The 18,870-nt window shown below is 40.8% G+C and overlaps 1 protein-coding gene across 1 annotated transcript in view; it reads left to right on the forward strand.

Annotated features, from left to right (window-relative positions):
• Positions 1-9,735: 9,735 nt before the first annotated feature.
• The window catches only part of FURIN (furin, paired basic amino acid cleaving enzyme), a 79,327-nt gene continuing 70,192 nt past the window's right edge, over positions 9,736-18,870 (forward strand). Inside the window, exon 1 of the mRNA XM_053464385.1 lies at positions 9,736-10,107. Coding sequence (XP_053320360.1) covers positions 9,943-10,107 — 165 coding nt within the window. The 5' untranslated portion in view covers positions 9,736-9,942. The remainder of the gene's footprint in view (positions 10,108-18,870) is intronic.

An 18,870-nucleotide genomic window follows, 5' to 3' on the forward strand; every position in this document is an offset into this window, starting at 1 on the left:
AAACACTCATAACATATTATTATTATTATTATACAAAGGACACTCTGTCTATCATACGCACTTTAAAGCATATGATAGCGTCCCACCCCGCAGAATCCCCACATGTCCATTTGCTCCTTTGCCCAACCCTCAGCTACTTTCTGTGCAGGAGATGTGTTTGGATGAATGTGAGCTGCATTGAAGACAGACTGAGGCATCACCAAGGTGAGTTATGTGTCTGTATGATTGGGTATATTAATGTGAGCATGAGTATGGATATACTATGGTGGCAGGTCCAAGAGGGTGGTAGACCCTCTGCTAATAAACTGGGGGGCAGATTCCCCTCTTGAATGATCAGGCCCTCCCGGTGTGCCTCTGCACAATGGGCCAGTTGTAACGGAGAGTTATTATCTCCAACCTAGGTCATCTCTAAATGAAAATGTCACTGCATGTTAGCCTATGTGTATCTGGGTAGGTTAACATGAGTGTTTGGGTGTGTGTTTGTGTTGTTAGAATTTGTGTCTGGGTGTGTATTTGTCATTGTGTCTGTTAATGTGACTGTGCAAGCATGTGTTAGTGTATGTTAGTGTGTCTGGATGTGTTAGTATGAGTTTATGTGCATGTGTGAATGTCTGAATGGTTTAGCTTGTATGGATGTATGTGTTAATGTGAGTGTCTGGATGTGTTAGTGTTTGTCTATGTGTGTGTTAGTAACTTGGTGTGTTAGTGTATGTGTGTGTCTGGATGTGTTAGTGCCCCTCTTGAGACTAGGCTCAGGCTCCACCACTGTGTGTGCGGGTGTCTGGGTGTGTTAGTGTCTGTTAGTGTCAGTTTGGGTGTGTGTTATTGTCAGTGCCTGTGTGCGCCACTGGCAAGGACTTACTTTATTTTCTAAGGCTGCTCTGCAATCTTACCAAATGTCTCAGTCGCACGTTGCTTTGACATCAGAAATAAGACTATGCTAGAGATGAAATAAGACTATGCTGGTAGCTTCTAATAGAAACTGCTACGTGGCAGGCACAAGGGGCTGTGGAGGGTTGCCTTAGTGACTGTGGATGGGTGACTTGGTGACTGTGGATGGGTGACTTGGTGACTGTGGAGGGGTGCCTTGGTGACTGTGGAGGGGTGACTTGGTGACTGTGGAGGGGTGACTTGGTGACTGTGGAGGGGTGACTTGGTGACTGTGGATGGGTGACTTGGTGACAGTGGAGGGATGACTTGGTGACTGTGGCTCTGGAAGGTGGAAATTCGGTGGCTGTGGAGGGGGGGTATTTAGTCGATGGCAAAGCAGAAAACAGAAGTGAGTGTGTCTATGGGTAAAGGATAGTCAGTGTATGGGTAAGGGACATGGGGTGTGTTTATGTATGGATATTTTGTTTGCTATGTTTTGTTACTAAACCCCCCCACCACACACACTACTTCAATTCAGTACCCAATTATTGAAATTTTAGCAACTGGGCTTACAGGGGTATAGGTAGCGTTTTATAAGACCAGTGTGGTTTTATAGGACCAATGACAAATGTGTGTTAAGTATTTGAAAAATTTGACACAGTTCTTTGTAATTTGCTGAAAAATTCGAGAGCACTCAATGTTTTCCATGTTCTGAATAACACATTTATGTATTCTGTGGTTGGATGTTCCCTGGCTGTTGGACAAATGTAGATTTGTTCTGAGTTTAAATTCCTTTGGACTGTTTAGAGTAATATTAAAATCTGTTACAAGCTCTCATGTCTCGCCTTTCAAAAAAAGGAATATTGCCGCATTAGCCCAAGAGAAAAAGTTAACAGTCGGACTGAGGATGAGCTTAGTGTCCTTGGGTTAAAGTGGGCCTGTAAGCAACCTAAATAAAAATGAATGAGCTGTTACATATCAGTTTCACTCACAATTACTTTACATGGAAACCTACAAGCTTTTGACTTGCATGAGAAACCGTAGGAAATCCACCTTTAAAATCTCAATAATACTATCTTAACATGCGGCTCCCCTAACAAAAGCAATCGCACAACGAGCGTCGGATCCCAATCAGTGCGGTGCAGTTCTTCACCACTACCGCTAGTAGGCAGTCGTTCACGACGAGCCCGGATCTAGGCGGGCAGTCTTTTTCTTTACGCATGCGTACTGGGAGCCTTTATGCCCGGCCTCCTAAACAGGAAGGGAAAAGTGGAAAGGTACACACATTAAAGAGCCATACGCGGCTGGCGAGGGTAGCTGCGAGTGTCCCGGAGCTATCCACGTTACGCCTACGGACCGACACCAGGACCATTAGCCCTTCCGCTTGTATTTTATTTATGGACGCTACAAGAAGACGCTTGTGACACTTTGATAGGGCTGCGACGGAATGTTTCTGCTGGATCCAGGGCATGTTTACTACTTTACGTTAACCGTCAGTGTTGAAGTGATCTCCCCCGGTGTAACGTGCAGGGTCTTCCTGTAAAGATGCTGACCTGTGAAGCCGATAGTTGCTTTGCCCCGGCTCCTGTTTGCTCTCTCTCGTCCTGATCTCTAATAATCTAATGTAAGTATTAATAAGTGTTACTGTAGCTATAGATATACTGGCAGCCATTATAGCCATAAACATGAACTTTGCCGCATCCAGCGTTACTTAATGTGGGTAATAAAAGCACGCTTAGGGTACTTTGCGGGATGAACACAGGTGAGCCATTTCTTGGAAGTTTCAGACAGAAATTGCATGTGGTCTGCTGTTGGGAGGCTATCCATTTACTCCAAAGGTCCCACAATGCTCGCCCAGCACCCTTCAGGCTGGCTGAGTATCATGGGAGTTGTAGTTTCACAAGTTGCGTAGCTACCGTTGTTGGCTGTCCCAGTTCTAAGTACTTCTGTTGGTCATGATAATTTCTAGTCCAGGCTGATGATGTCATCAGTCATCATTTCACTCCCAGCATTGTTATGTTTGGGAAGGGTCTCCTCTGTGTAACGTTTTATTTTGGTGAGTGGTTTGCTGATAGACAGACCTTTCCACCCTTCCAGACATCAGTAACCGCGGGGATACTGGAGAAGTTTTTCCTGGTATGATATTCTAAATTTCTCTAATATATTATCACAGAACACCAAATATAATCGAACTAAAATGCTGCAAATCAACGTTATTAAATGCTAATTACACTGCATATCTCTCGCTATATATGTATGTATATATATATATATATGTATATATATATATGTGTGTGTTATAATATGATGGAAGCGAGCCTTATTTAAAGGTGCTGTTCCATCTACTCTGCCAAACGTAACACTTTTCCAACTAAATGGATCACGGGAAAACAGCTGCTGAACTCTCAGGCCCATCCCAGAAATAATTGTTTTAATCAAGTAAAAATTTGTTGGGATGCCTTAATTGTCACGTGAGACAGTATCAGGCGCTGGTAGGTTGCTGCCATAGAAACTAAAAAGACTTTTTTCAAAGTTTGTGTTTTTTTTTTTTATAGAAGAAATAACTGAATTACTCATCTGCTAAAGGTGTATTTGTTAAGCCTTCTATCGAGAGTGCAATAAATGTTTTGGATAAGTGGAACAGCACCTTTAGTGACTGACTAATCCCATAGTCATAATTGTTCTGTCTAGCCGGAACAGCACTTTCAATCGTCGACAAAACCTACAGTCATAATTGTTCATGGTCTTTATGCTTTGATTATTCAGATACGCAATGACATGTATCAATGGCTGAGCGTATAGAACGCGATGTATGTGCTGTACAATGTATACTTTTATTCGTAGGCTATTTGTACTGTACGTTCTTTTGTAATAAGAACATATTGTACGGTACGTTCTCTTCAAATAGGAATAATAATCCAAGTTTAATAATGTGAAGTTAAGTGCAGTCGGCACGTAGTAAGGCGGCTAGAAGAATCTTCCTTGATTTGCTTACGATCTGCTACTGACTCGGTGCAATTGGCCCCGAGTACTCGAGTAATCAGTTGGATACACTGCTTTGATTGCTTATAACTGTATTTGTAAAAGTACGCGTTTCTTTGGCACTCGCTATAAAGGCTTTTTTGTAAGGATATTCCAAAGTACATGTTAAACTGGTTACGTGCCCTAGAGTCCTGAAAAACAGCCGTTGTTCCAGAAATGAGTAACCGTTCTCCAAAGACTTGCAGTTATCCCACGGCTCCTATACAATCTGTGCAGTAATACGAGAGGAATTTAGCTGGAAGATGCCAGACCCGGTGCTGACCTTTCTTATGGAGCGTTTCAGGGTCTCTTCTGGCAAATGCTAACTACGCCAAAGTAATCTGTCCCATGTGAGAGATCTGCTCTTTGCGTTAGGATTTATACAGTTGTTTTTCAGTTCACGTTCTGAACACAAATCCCCAAATTCTAGAAACGTTGGATTAGACGGCAATTTGAACTCTGCATAAATGCAACCAGTAATTAAATTTTCTTTACAATCAGGGCAGAATGAATGCATTGGGTCTTTTGTGCTACCATCTTGGATGGTTGGTATGTAAACACTTTACCAATTCCTAGGACATAGTATTTCTTCACTTCCATTTATTCTACTACCACCTAAAGCTTTATTATTAATTATTCTTTTACATAGTGCTAACAATTTAACAGTGCTTCATACAATACATCTATACAAGGGGTATGACAAACTAAGTTCAGATACGCTTACAATCTAGAAGGATTGGGGACTAGAAGGAGAAAGGAAGAGAGTGCCATAGATGGATGCGGGGCCCAGGAGAGATGACCACTGATGTAAAGGACAGAGAGAGAGGTGGAGAAAGATTTGGACAATGAAGGGATACCAAGTGTTGGTGCCCTTTACGCTTTAATCTTGAATACAGTAAATGGGTCAGGTGAAAACCTGTCTATAAAGTCGGCACGGGGAGGGGGATGAATTGTTGGAAGATGGAGAAGTAAGAGGACTGTAGGTGAGCGTGTTTGATATACCGTTAGAGTGGATAGTCATGCCTTTTATTTTGTAATATATTTTATATGTGCAGCTGATAAAAGCAGAAATGGAATACAAGCTTTTTTTTTGTTTTTTTTTTTACTGATTGTTCCTTTTTATTTATTTTGGGAACTTGAGGAACCAAGACCTCGCTGGTAGATCTTCATGAAACCTTAAACTGCCACTCGAAGTGTCTTAATAGGAGTGTTATCCAGCTAATTGCTTCTAAATAGGGTAACGCAGACGAAACAGGTCAGAGGCGTAGCCTACGGCGTTTATTACCTCTTAAGAATTTCCAGCATCTTCATCTGATTTCTCGTGTTATACTGATTTAATCGTATAAATATTATTGCATTTAATCCCCAGTTGTATAAATATAATGAAAACTAAAATGGCAAATATTAATTTATGTATCCATATTCGGTTATGCAGAACTTTTGGAGAAAGATTGGCGCTGAGTTATAAAACTTCCCAAGTTGTCACCTGAGTTATATTACTTCTCCGTCGTTTGTTGCGGTCAAAATCTTCGATTCATTGAGAGCGCTTTAAGTGTTTATATAGACGTTCTCGTAGATGTTTAAAATAATTGTATCTTAAGGTGAACCATCTGTATAATAGCTGTATAATTTTATATACTCTGCTGTTTATTTTTTTTCCATGAAATGCCAGATCAACCTGCCTTAAAGCGACTTATGTAACTGGCATCTAAATTGGCTTTTTCTCTCTTAAAAGCTCTCGCTCATAAAACGTCTAATTGAGCTCTTCCCCGCCGACGTTTACAAATTAAAGAGGCGTTTGTGTCCTTATTTTATTTGTTTCGGGAACATAGCATTTGCTTGTTTTAATATAATCAGGCCGGTGTGCTAGTCATTCGCTTACCGGCAGCTCTCTCCTGTGATTTCCTTCTTACACCGGGCTTTGGTGAAGACCCCAGCAGGTCCCAGTTTGTAGCGACATGCTTGCTAGGGCACAATAAGGGGCAGATAGAGTGGTCCTGCCAACCCTCTCGACATGGATGTTCCTTTAAGCAGCCTGAATGCACCCGGATTGTTTAGGGGGGCAGCCCTGTGAGGCTTGGAAACGGGCACTCGGCTAAGGAGTTGGAAAGGTTGTTCAAACTAATTTTAACGCAACACCTGGAGAAGAAAAGGGTTAACTGAAGGTATAGCCGGTTTTTATTTTTTCTTTATGGGCTTGCATGAAGTGTTTAGGAATGGTCAGAGATTCAGCTTTGATAAATCAAATAGTTTTTTCTGAAAAACACTTTTTTTAAATTACAGACTAAAGTGGATTGATTAAATATTCATTTACTTCAGTTATAGCGCCATGCATTTACTTGTATGTGAAAAGCATAGCGACTGACAGTAGAATACAAAGTTTTTTTTCTCGTTTTTTAATTTTTCTTCTCCCCAGTATGTTTCATTTTGTGCCCTCTATAATTAACCCTTTACTGTGTCAGAGAATAGCCCCGTTGTAGGGGTTTCTATGAAAGCCAAACCGATTCCAGCTGAATCGGCTCCCTAAGATCTGATGCAAGCGATGGCTTGAACTAGCTTAAGATAGATGAAATGTGCATTAATATGAGATAACAATATAACTGCTCTAATACAGATTATCATTAATCAACGATGACAATATTATGTATAATTTATCCTGAACCTCATTAATATTTTCAAGCATATTGTTGTGCTGTATATTAAAAATTGGATAAGTGATCTGCCGTATGCTTCTGCTAAATTTGAGTGTACACCTAGTTGTATTGTGGGAGCAAATTGGCGGTCATTTTATATATTTTATTTATTCTGCGCCAAAAACTTACTCAGTGCTTCTTACAGTAGAATGAATTATATATATATATATATAATCTCTATCTCTCCATAATACTGCATTAAAAATAGTACTTTTTTTTCACATTACATAATTACCATTAAGATATATTAATGGTAATTTTATAGGCGCACCTATACTATATGACAGTATTAACATTTATAGCTGCTTTTACTAGTCAGTGAAGACAATGGCGTCCAAGGTCAGAATTGTAATATACTAAGCTTAAAGTCTTATAAACATCTGCTGCGTGACTCTCTCTTTACAGACACGCTATGTACAATAAGTGAAATGTATCTAATGCTGTTACCGGAGCATTCTTGTTCTCCCTTTTTGGTACCTGGTTGCAGTAGGCGTAAAGGGCATGTCCAACATAATGCAATTTGTATAACACATTCATGTCCTTTAGTTTGTAAACATAGTGCGTTTTTAATGTACTGATGTCATTTACTAAACCGGCAGCGAGTGAGTTAAGTGCTTCCTACACGCAACATGTCAATACCTGCATGAGACAGAGACAGGCTGGCTGCGGTCAGTCCAGGATAGGCAGCCTGCCAACTCTTACCCCCACATCCCCACACGGTGACCTCCTGCCACCTCTTACCCCCACATCCCCACACAGTGACCTCCTGCCACGTCTGCTAGAAGAGCCAGGAAAGTAACAGCGAGCATCCGAGAGCCCTTCCCTGTGGTCATAAGGGCACGGTTGCTTATTCAAAGTGTGTTGCTGCGGGTTTATTAGGTCAGATTCTTGGGGCTAGACGGGGAGGGCTGCCTCGCATCAGCCTGCAGACTCTCTGTGATCATCATGTGCTTCCTTGAGCGGAGTTATTTACACGCGCACCTCGGGCTCTGAGTCTTGTATCGTTTGTTCTCATTGATTTCGTTCCTGAGAGAGGTGCAGTTCATTGCTGTGATTTCACCAGCGCAAATAAAGTGTGGTACGCACCAGCCCTGGTCTGGCACTGTGAACTGTGTAAGATTTCTACAATTTGGGAGCAATATTTGTCTTAATCTCTTGAAGGTTAAAGCTGCACAGTCAAGGGATTAAGGTTGTGCAATGCCCTGGTCCTAACAAGCAGTTGCTGGCTAGTGTCTTATACCTCAATCATAAATCTAGGTCGTAAGTAGCATGTTTCTTGATCAGGAGGATGCAGGTGAAATTTGAAGACGTCGCACAAAATTGCATTTTTTTTTATTTTTTGTTGACAATTACAAATTTTTGAGAATCTATCATACCAGAAAGGGAATTTTTTGAGGACAAAAGACGACCAGCACTTTTGTTTTGGGGTTGCAAGTGCCTTGTATAAAGGTTAACTGTCGGAGGGCAGGGTTCAGCAAATGTTTGTACTTTTGTGAAGCTAGGGAGACAGCTTGATGTTTTTTTTTGTTTTTTTTTAGCAGCCTGAAAGTTGTACCACCATAGGGGTCAACATAAAATGGCTCAAAAAGCTAGGGATTGGTTCTAAAAATGCCATGGCTACCTGGCATTTGTCAAGCATTGCCGTAGGGCTTGCTCGATAGATGGCTGTTGTGATAGGTGGCTGATGATGAATTACTAACTGTTGTGCTTGGCATTTAGGTATCGACAGTAGCAGATCCTGGCTGCCAAGGGCATATGCTTTTCCAGGACAGGTTGTTTTCCATTCAGGTTTACAGCTAGGAACTGTGGCTAGCGCCCATACATCTGTGCTGATACCTTTTTAAGACCTATTTTATATGACGCTAGTTGCTGTGTTTATACCTATACCTAATATGTTGGTAAAACATATGGACTACCGTAATCCTACATTCCACTTATTGGCCCCACTTTGTTCAGACCCATAAGGCTTCCAAAGCTAGTATTCAGTTGTTGTGGCTTTACTGATCTCTATCTGCCAATTTATCAATCAAGCCCAATGACCGTTGGTGTCCGTCTGCTGGAATGTCTCTGAACGACAGTCCCTGTGTAAATTTTTAAGCTTAAATCACCCTGATATTGACGCGTTTATAAGATGCTTATAAACTCATACAAAACTCTCCAAAAACAGTTGTGGAAACGATTAATGGATTGGGTTGTCCTCCATGGTTTGATTTGCCGGTGAGACAATGGTGATGGCCGTTAAGCTTATTGGAGATGGAGTTCCAATTTGGTGTTTTATTGGAGAAGCATGATTAAACAATAGTGGGAGATGGAAACACCACAGCATTTCTCTCTCTCTTTTATTTTTCTCCTTAATGTGGAAGACTGAGAAGCTATGTTTTTATCTGTGTGGAGCTCTTCTGACGGAGAAATACCGCAGAGAGTCTATTACTGGTTTATGATAAGGAACAGCACACGTGGAGTTCAATTTATTTCCATAGGGAATGACTGTGTAAGTCCTGTGCGTTTCCATAATTTCTTTTTTTTTGTTTTACCAGTAAAAATTGGTCAGCAAAGTGTCCGGCTATTTCAAAACAAAATGCTGCCAGAAGAATTAATGGCTGTATAATCCGTTTGAATGCCTTACATTTTAATGTTCTCATCTGATTATGTTTGGGACCTACTGCTGTTTAACGATTTCTCTTTAGAAGTTACATGGCTGCAAAATACGTTGGAGTTTTATAAATAAGGAATGTAAAAATAATAATAATAATAAAAAAAAAAGTTATTTTGTAGAACGAGCTGCAATGATTATTTGAAACAAAATAATAATTTTAGGTTAATTTGCATTTTAAGGATTAGGAATTTATTTTTTTAATACAATTTTTCCTTGATAACGCTTTCATGCAGGGCCCTCTTTTCCTTCAGTATTTCCCGACCTCTGACAATTTAAATAAGCCATGCCACGTACAATGCGGGCAATATTTTTTAATTATTTTTGTTATTTGATTTATCATGTGATTGTTTTTTTGTTTTTTTTTCTCCTCCCATTGAACTGGATAGATTTTTTTTAAAAAAATTCCTTTTACTCTTGTAAAACAATTAAAATGTTTTAATGTTATGTAAAAATACATGCATTATGATTTTATTTTCTTCCCACTTGTAGAAACCCATTTGAACCCAAACAATTCATCCTTGAAGAAAACTCATGCATTGCCAAGGGATTGTGTTTCATTGTGCAGTAACAGAAGCTTTATGGAGACCTCATGATCCCCAGGACTGAGCAAGGATTCTGCATAGAGGAACCAGACCGGACGGTTTCAGGGATCTGATCACATTGCGGGGGCCTCTGTCTAGTCCAGAAACCCAAATCATTCTAATGGATCTGAGACATAGCTTGCTGTTCCTTACGTCTCTGACTGTGCTAATCAGAGACATGACCGGAAACAAAGTATATACAAACACATGGGCGGTCCATGTATCGGGTGGCCCTGCGGTGGCTGACCAGTTAGCGAATAAACACCGGTTTATTAACCATGGCCAGGTGAGTTTTGTCAAGTTTGTGATATTTTCGTTTTTTCCTCCGTTCCTTCAGTGTCGTCATTTATGGCTCGACATTTCAAGTGCCCAAAAATACACATCTTTGTTGGAGGGGGTAGTACAGTGACAAAAACTGTTATCCGGAGTTAAACTCAAGGTTTTGAACAAAACTGTAATCTCTTTGCACGCTTTTGCCCTTTGTGTGTTCTTCATCACCGTTGTGTCGCCATTGTGTCTGGCAGCGCATGGCTCCGTTTCCTTCTAGGATATTGCTGCATGTTGTTGCAGCCTCTCTCTGCACTTGTGGGTTCACCCTTTCACTTGGTATTTCTTCAGTGAGTGTCTCTATACCCGGTCAGTAAGACCAAAGCAGATGGATTTGCCGTCTATAACCGGGTGCAGAGATTACCAGATAACAGGCTTGCAGAGAAAGCAATATGATGGCAGGCCATAAGGAAAACATCTCAAAACTGAATGAATTAAACCATACTGGCCCAGAGTATTGCAATTCTGCAGGGTAATGCCAACTTAACCACTTGGTTCATTCTGGGGGCAACCTGGCAAGTGTTTTAGTTGAAGGGCATCCTTGCCTTTTCTATGAAACCCAACTAGAGATTTAAGTGTGATCCTCGGCATGCACTCGATCTTAATGGACATCGTTGATATGGGGAACGTTTGGAGTCTTTTTTTGTATATGGGCAATGTAAGCCGGTGCGATTCTGCTTTACCGGGTAAAAAAATCTGGTGCCTCTTAAAAAAAAAAAAAAAAAAAAAAATAATAATAATCCCTCATAGAACAAGTGGCCAACATAAGAACTGGACAGGAAAATTGATCCCTTGTTGCTTTAGGCGTTCCCTGTATTGCAGCTTAAGGCCAGTATTAAACCTTTGGACGTGCAGCAAGGGTTTTTTCCTTTATTTAAATAAACACAAACCCTAGCTATTTCTAGGATTTTTTTTTTTCTTTAAATAACTGGCTAATCCTTTTGTTGGTGTACATGTGCTAAGAGTACAACCGCAAAGTTTGCGTGACTGATAAACACAGGTGGCTCCGAAGTAGGCTTTCTGCTCTGCAGTCTTTTGTGTCCTGTGTCAATAGTTGTCTACCTGTTGATTTTTATTTTTTTCTTAAAGCATTCAAAAGCCAATAATGGATCTAGGAGACCCTTTGCGTTATGTTCACACAATTGAAGATTTTCCATTGAAATAGGTGCTCGTACTATCCCTTCTTTAATTGTACTATTAACTTTATGGAGCAGTTATTTGCATTGTCCAGTAAAATGGCAAACATCATGAGGGTCACAATGGTTTGGTCCTTTGTTTTCCAGCTGATGGAAAATCAATATGAATGGAGATTTTATTCCTGGAGGGATCAATTATATTTTCTAAGTCATGATGACTTAATCTTGAAATTCTGTGTTCTGTGTTTTGCTTTGTTTACTGAGAGGGTGGAAAAGTTGAGTTTAGGGTCATACTATTGTGAGTGATATCTGGAATTTAACACATGACCAAGGACTTGATTAAGGTTCGAGATTTGGCGTGAGGCAGACTAGATGGGCCAAATGGTTTTTATTTGCTGTTAAATAATGTTTCTATACTTATTAGGCTCTCCTCCTCTCCATGTCTTATCTGGTTTCTGGTAACATTGTTACTATTCTAAACAGAGAAACTACAGCTGGGATTGTTAATGTCTGGGTCATTGGGAGACATGCTAATTGGTATAAAGACTAATATAATTTTATGGAAACTTTTTATCCGCTTATGATGTGAGCCTTTGTGTAATGATAGGTGAGGGAGTTTTCTCTGTATTATGTTCATCGTGAAATAAATCTCTCCACGTGAGGTTCATTTCATGCCATGTTCTCACCGTGGCATTCATACATGGATTCGTAGACTTGAGATAAATTTATCTCCGCTAATTGAATCCCAATTCCCTCATAGAAAGAAGGCTTTTGGTAATTAAAACTGCAAAAGCAGCTCAAAAGCTCATCACAAGACTAATAAAGCATGTCTTATTAGAACAGTGTATAGATCATCATCTGTTCACCAGGAATCTGCCCTGAAGAATTCTGGCTGAATCTTTTAATCACACGAGAATGAGACTGCACATGTAACAAATAAACATGTTATCCCCTGCATACTGTACTCCATGTAACAAAATCCAGTAAGGTAGTACCGTATTTGCCCGATTATAAGACGACCCCCCCCCAAAATCTGAATATTAATTTAGGAAAAAAGAAAAAACCTGATTATAAGACGACCCCATAGGAAAAAAGTTTTACTAGTAAATAAATAATAATTCATGTAAACTATTTGTTTTTAATTTCCTTTTATTTACCAACCTGCCCTCCAGTTATGCACATCTGCCCCCAGGCATGCCTTATACCCTCCTATATGCCACTCTGTCCCATGATATGCCTTTTAACCCCCTATATGCTACTCTGACATATAGGGGGTTAAAAGGCATATCATGGGACAGAGTGGCATATAGGGGGACACTTACATACTCAGACACTAATTTACCCACCCAGACACTTACCTACCCACTGAGATGCTTACACTTACCTACCCACCCAGACACTTGCCTACCCACTGAGACACTTACTGAGACACTTACACTTACCTACCCACCCAGACACTTACCTACCCACTCAGGCACTTCACTCACCGAGATGCCTCAGCAGGCGCTTGCTGCAGCTCCCACGGGATTACAGCATGACGCTATGTGACCCTGCTAGGCCCCGCCTCCTCCAGAAAATTGAAGAGGTCTGCTTTGGGACAGCGCAGTACCGCCGGGTTCCGGTCCTGCTTCTGGAGGAATCTCCCCAACCGGCTCTGCTTCCCCACAGTGGAGCAGGAAGGTACGCGCTTATGCAACCTCGGCTGCTGCCGGCACTTTCGTCGGCGCTCGTTGATAGATGCCGGCAGCAGCTGAGGTTACCATACAGGAGGATCCAGGTCCCCTGCAGCGATGCGGGGGATCTGGATATTAGTCTAATAGTCAGACCTCATTTGAGGTCTGATTAGAAGACGACCCCGATTACAAGACGAGGGGTATTTTTCAGAGCATTTGCTCTGAAAAAAACCTTGTCTTATAATCGAGCAAATACGGTAATAATCGAATCGGTAAAGGTACTGAACCATAACACTATGTTTACGGATATGACTTAAAGGTAGGTTTAATGATCTGCTTTTCACAGATTAGTCACATGACCATATCCGGACAAACTTCAGGGAACCACTGAACAGTGTAGAATTGTGCAGGTATTTATACTAAATTTGTTATCTGTGTAAAATGTGTCAATCTTTCGTATTTCAAATTGTACCCTAGATGTGCCTATAATGGCAATCTAATTGTTCTTCCTTTCAGCTCTAGGCTAAATCTAGATCTCTCTTGTGTGTGTTTATTTCCTTGGCAAGCAAATCAAATGGCAACACACACTGAGATCCATCATTCCGATTGCATTCCCCAGCACAGCATGATCATATAGAGAAGGCAGCATGGAGGCAGTTGGTGCGTTCTGCTGTGAGCAGGCGTGGGTCATCGGCGTAGAGCTGTGCTTTAATGCTCTGGGATCGCTACGTAATGTCACATACAGACTGTACTGACCCCTTCCGCAGACCTTGTACTGAAAGTTCCTCTGTCCTTGTGCTCATGTAAAATGAAGGAGCAGAGGATTGAGTTATGCAGCCTATAATTCAATGTTTTTGCATGCATTATGTGTATTGTGATGTACACAATATTCATTTTTATTTGGGTTTAATGAAAATGAGTTGCAGCATTCTTGATCTGAATATGTATAACCTGTCCTGCTGCCCACACAAGATGGATTTGGCTGTAGTTAAACCCCAGGCTTATAAGGGAAGATGTTTTCACTGTACAAAGTCTAACTTTGGGGTTTTCAGAACTTCTTACTTTGATTTCTTAAACGATCGCACTTTGCCTTTCTCCCGTTCTATTCTGTATTCCGCTTCACTCTTTTTTTACAATCTGTTCAGAGTTAATCTCTGAACCTGCTTGACTTGGCAACGTCTGGTTGACATACATGAGAATTACAAATATTAATTCTGTTAACACTGAATGTAGATTATAGTGGAATAACTAAATCCACGTGAGTAATCTATCACATACAGCAGGTTCTCTTATGAAGTGGCTAGTATGGGGCATTTAAGCATTTTGCATAGTTACCAACAGTACTAACTTTGCAGAGAGAGTCCGACTTTATGTCCTGTCTGCCAGCTGTCCCAGCTAGTGTTCCATTCTCTGGACTGCCGGCAGCTATATGCCCAGTGCTCAAAGCAGGCTCAGGGCATGCTTTAAAAGACATGTAGATGAGTCTGACATGATGCCATAGTAGGCACAGAGGGGAACAGTCAGTTTATTCTCTAAATAAGCTACAAAAATACAAATGTCTGTAAACATTCCTGGTGGAAACAGCCAAACTACAAATGATTTACATACGTTAAATGGAACAGCTGCAGTTTAATGTTGATAAATGTCAAATAATGCACTTGAGCTGTAAAAATCCCAATAACACTGGTGGCACTTAGTAGCAGCAAGAACGAGGTCTGATCTCTGGTCAAACCTCACCCTAGAGTATTGTGTGCAGTTCTGGAAACTGACTTGTATAATGAAAAATAGTAGATCCCAATGTCCGTGTTCGAGGCAGAGATATCATGTGCTTGTGTTGCTAACATGGAGGCCACCATGGTTTTGTCTAGGGGGAGCGAGGCAGTCTATATATAGAAGATGAATACACTTTGACAGTAAGCCAATGAATGTGAGAAAATGTGTTTGTCCTAAAATGCGGAGATACATTTAGAATAATTTGTGCGTTCAGAATTCACAGCCCCATTGGGTCACGTACTCGTAATGAAGAGGCTAAAAGGGCCATAAAATTAATGGGGTGTATCGGAGTTCTAGTGCTATAAAACCTTCTGTAGCTTGCCCTCTGCAGCTATTTTCTTGTTCAGCAGTGGTTGGGGTGACTGGAGAATCTCGACTTCCACATCAGCTCTCTGTGAGATGGCACACAACGAGATTGTCGAGTGTCACGGTTGTTTTGCTAGAGGGTGTATCTGGGAAGCTGTTGTATTTATATCACAAGCTATATGTGATCACCGTGAAACTAGAATGTATACATCAAATTTGAAGAGTCAATTTCAACATTTTCCAATTCTTCATGAAGTTGGGATTTCTTCATTAGCTACACGACTCTTTCCGCTTATTACACACCAGCCTTCCCCGAGCAGCTTAGTAACTGCCTCACACTGTAGATTCATTTTTTTTTTTTGTTGTTGTTGTCATAGGAATCCACATGTTATAAGTGTTGTCCTGTGTGTCTGGGAGGGGAGTTAATGGTACATGTTCTTAAGGTGGTAAAAATATCCTTGCTTCCTCATCCAGGATCAAAGCTTCACTATACAGAGGCTACCGCCTAGAACTTGGGGCCGGCTCTCTGTAGCAATGCCTTTCCGTATCGGTTTGTATGGAATCCATACCCTGCATGGTTTGCTATGCGCTTCTGCTATTCTAGATAAAGGGATGCAAATGTAGACGACGTATAATATGTCATTTCCACAACATCATTATAATGTTAATGAGCAGATGCTAAATGTTACTGGCTTTATAACGCTATTTTTACAAATACAGTTTGAGGGGAAAAAATAATGGAAGTGGCTATTTTATTGATAATGTTCATCTCGAAACCTGTTGGCACCTGGGGATATGAGTAAGCCTTCAGGTCGCAGCTTACCGTTCCAATTATTGCATTTCGACACCTTCGGTGTGTGTTAAAGTGTCTGGGACGTGTCCAGGTCTTGTACGTGTCACGAAAGTGAGAGAAACACTGCAGTGACATTATCTCGGGTTAGCCAAAGCTCTGTGCTTGTTCTTTCTAGATGGTGATAATGCAGGAAAGCTTGCAGATGGCGAGCAGGGTATGCTTTGCTGGCAGTGTTTCTCGTATCTACGAGCATCCCACAGGAAGAATTTTCACTGGAACCGAAACCCAATTCTAAATGAATCTAAACGTTAATTCTAAGATAACTGTAAGAGGACCTAAAAACTATTTGAATTGTTAAGTGGCAAAATGACTTATTGAAGACTAGCTTTATACATTTTTAACAACTCATTGGGGGGGGGGAATGTATAAAAGGTGATATAGGTATGTTTGAAAAGTGGTTTAGTCACCATAGCAACCAGTGGCTTAGTCCAAATGACAAGAACATTCCGTTGCTTGCTTTGATAAGACCACTTTCAATAGCAAGGACGATGACGCAAAAAAACATGACTTCCTTCGGGGGGGGGTGTGCATTGTCTGTCCTTTTAAGGGAAGAGATTACATTGATTAAGGACTATTGATATTTGTGTTTTGCATATATAGCCCCATCATATCCTGCAGCGCTCTACAATGAGAAAACCTGTTATATAAGTAGTTTTACATTATTTGTTAATTTTGGAACTAAAGTGCAGTTTGATCCTGATTATCTCAGTCTTTCCTTCTCGTTTTGTTTATATGCATTAATATATGTATTAAGGATAGATAAGTGTAAGGCTGGTAAGTGTTGTGGACCATCTCTAGCATCTCCAAGGTTCTTCAAATTGACCAGTATGCCAAGAGCATAGACAGTCATGTTTTTCTAACTTCTCCCGCTCTCCCTACTATCCTCCATTGTTTGATGTCTGAGGAGGAAACATCTGGCTTTGCTTAGTCAAATAGATTTTATTTCATTATTTCAATTTCGGTGTGTGTTTTGTATTCCTGCTAAGCTCTTTACAAAGTCCCATTATTCTCAGAACACTGCACAGGCCTTTAAAAATGTGTATATTCCCTGCCAATTTCCCCCCAACATGTTCAGAGCTGAGGATTTTTTTTTGCGAAATCCAGTTTAATCCCCAGCTGTTTTGGGAAGGAACAGCTGTACCTGGTGTACACATCTCTAAAGCATGGGACTTTACGCTGAGATTTCCCCGTTGCCTATACCCGGTATCCGATCCTTGAGGGCAGAAGGAACACAATGTGTGTCTTTCTACCCAAGTAAGCATGCAGGGGTTTTATGAATTTTATGTGTATAGACGCCAATGTAATCTTACCGCAGTACGATTAAACAACATATTCGAATGAAATGGTTATAAAAAATGCTATTTTACAGCTCCTAGAGTACGCATAGTATATAAAGATATTGGAAGCAAGCGGTTTTTAATAGAACTCCCGAACGTTTTTTTTTTATTATTATTATTCAGTCTTTCTTTCCTACATATATTTGCAAGGCCTGGAATTTTTTTTTTTTTTTTTTTAAAACCCACATTTGTGATATCGCAGTCAACACGTCATTCTGTTCCGTCGTCCAATCACCAAGCAGGCAAAAATGAGGTTACGCTAATACTTATGACGCGTGTCAAGTGTTGAAAAAACGTAAAAAAAACCCACTTGCCACCAAAAATAAAACTTTAATGAGAAATATATTCAGAAAAGGCTGCTGAATCCTAAATCCATGTGAAGGGTCCACATTATTAGTCTCTTGCTTATTTAGAGCAAGTAATTCATAGGTTGCCTCCTCTCTGTTTGTTAGATCTAGGTTGAAGTTGCCTTTCTCTGGCTTTTAAATGTCACAGAGCAACTTGCACAACAAGCCTCTCTGTAGAGAACAGCATATATGCCTTAATAATTACAGGGTTTAGCATCTGGTTTGGCAGCATCCCCTTCAGAAATGCACAAAGCTGAAAAAGCCTTTAGACTAAAGAGCAGGTCTCGTTTCACTGCCGACTGTGGTGACACGGTATTGTCGTCAGCTGCTGTCGCAAGACACACAAACACAATGCCTAAAGCACGCAGGTGGGGGTTCTCATGACACAACATCAGGGCTCTGTTACATTGAAACCCAGCGCAGGGCTGAAACGGTAATGAAACACGTTCCTTCTGGAGTATTAAACGCACTATGGGAGAAGTGATGGGGAAAATATCGGCTTGTTAATAGACCTGCTATGTAAAAGAACATTTTCATTTTCTTGAGCAGATTAGGGTAATGTGTGGGGTGACATATCAGTGAGTATTGTCGAGGAAACTCAGTCAATTTCCGCTTTGTGCAAAGCAGGCGCTTGTGAAATCGTGCTGGGTCACTACACACGCAATCTCTGAAAATACTTTGCAATGCAAATCGCATTTCTCGGTAACGTCCAGCATGCAAAATGGTTAATTCATGGTCTTGTCTTCAGTACGTTCATCCAATAATTTGTGATTTGCTTATTTCAACAGCAGTCGTTCGGTGGAATGCAAAGCCACGCATGCCAGAGACTTGGTTTGACGTTGAAGGGCCCCCTGCGGTAGCTCTCAATGTATCATACGTGTTTCCCTTTTCTCCTTTGTATCTTACTTGGGCCCATCCTTTGCCCTAGGCATGGTGCCCCATCAGATGGTGTACATGGCACAGATGTCCGCTGGGAAGGCTATGATTAAGAGCACATGTTTCCCTCGGGCACCGGGATCCGTTCTGCAATTGATGTGTGTCAATGCTCCTTTTAGTGCTGCCCAAGGGGTTTCGTCTGACCTCTAGCACGTTGAGGAATCTACAGGCGACCTAAAGTTCCTGCTAAATGAATGTTACCCTTATAAACCCCAGTATTACTGTGAAGTTATTGTTGGCTGCTTTTTACAATGCATTAATCCAGTCTTTTGTCTAATGCTAGTCAAATCCCTCTTCTTTTGTAGGTTAGTGAAGCAAACTGATTTGCTAAACTATCCATTGTTGTTGGAGGGTTTATATG

The sequence above is a fragment of the Spea bombifrons genome, chromosome 4 (genome assembly GCF_027358695.1).
Source record: "Spea bombifrons isolate aSpeBom1 chromosome 4, aSpeBom1.2.pri, whole genome shotgun sequence".
Taxonomy (NCBI): Eukaryota; Metazoa; Chordata; class Amphibia; order Anura; family Pelobatidae; genus Spea; species Spea bombifrons.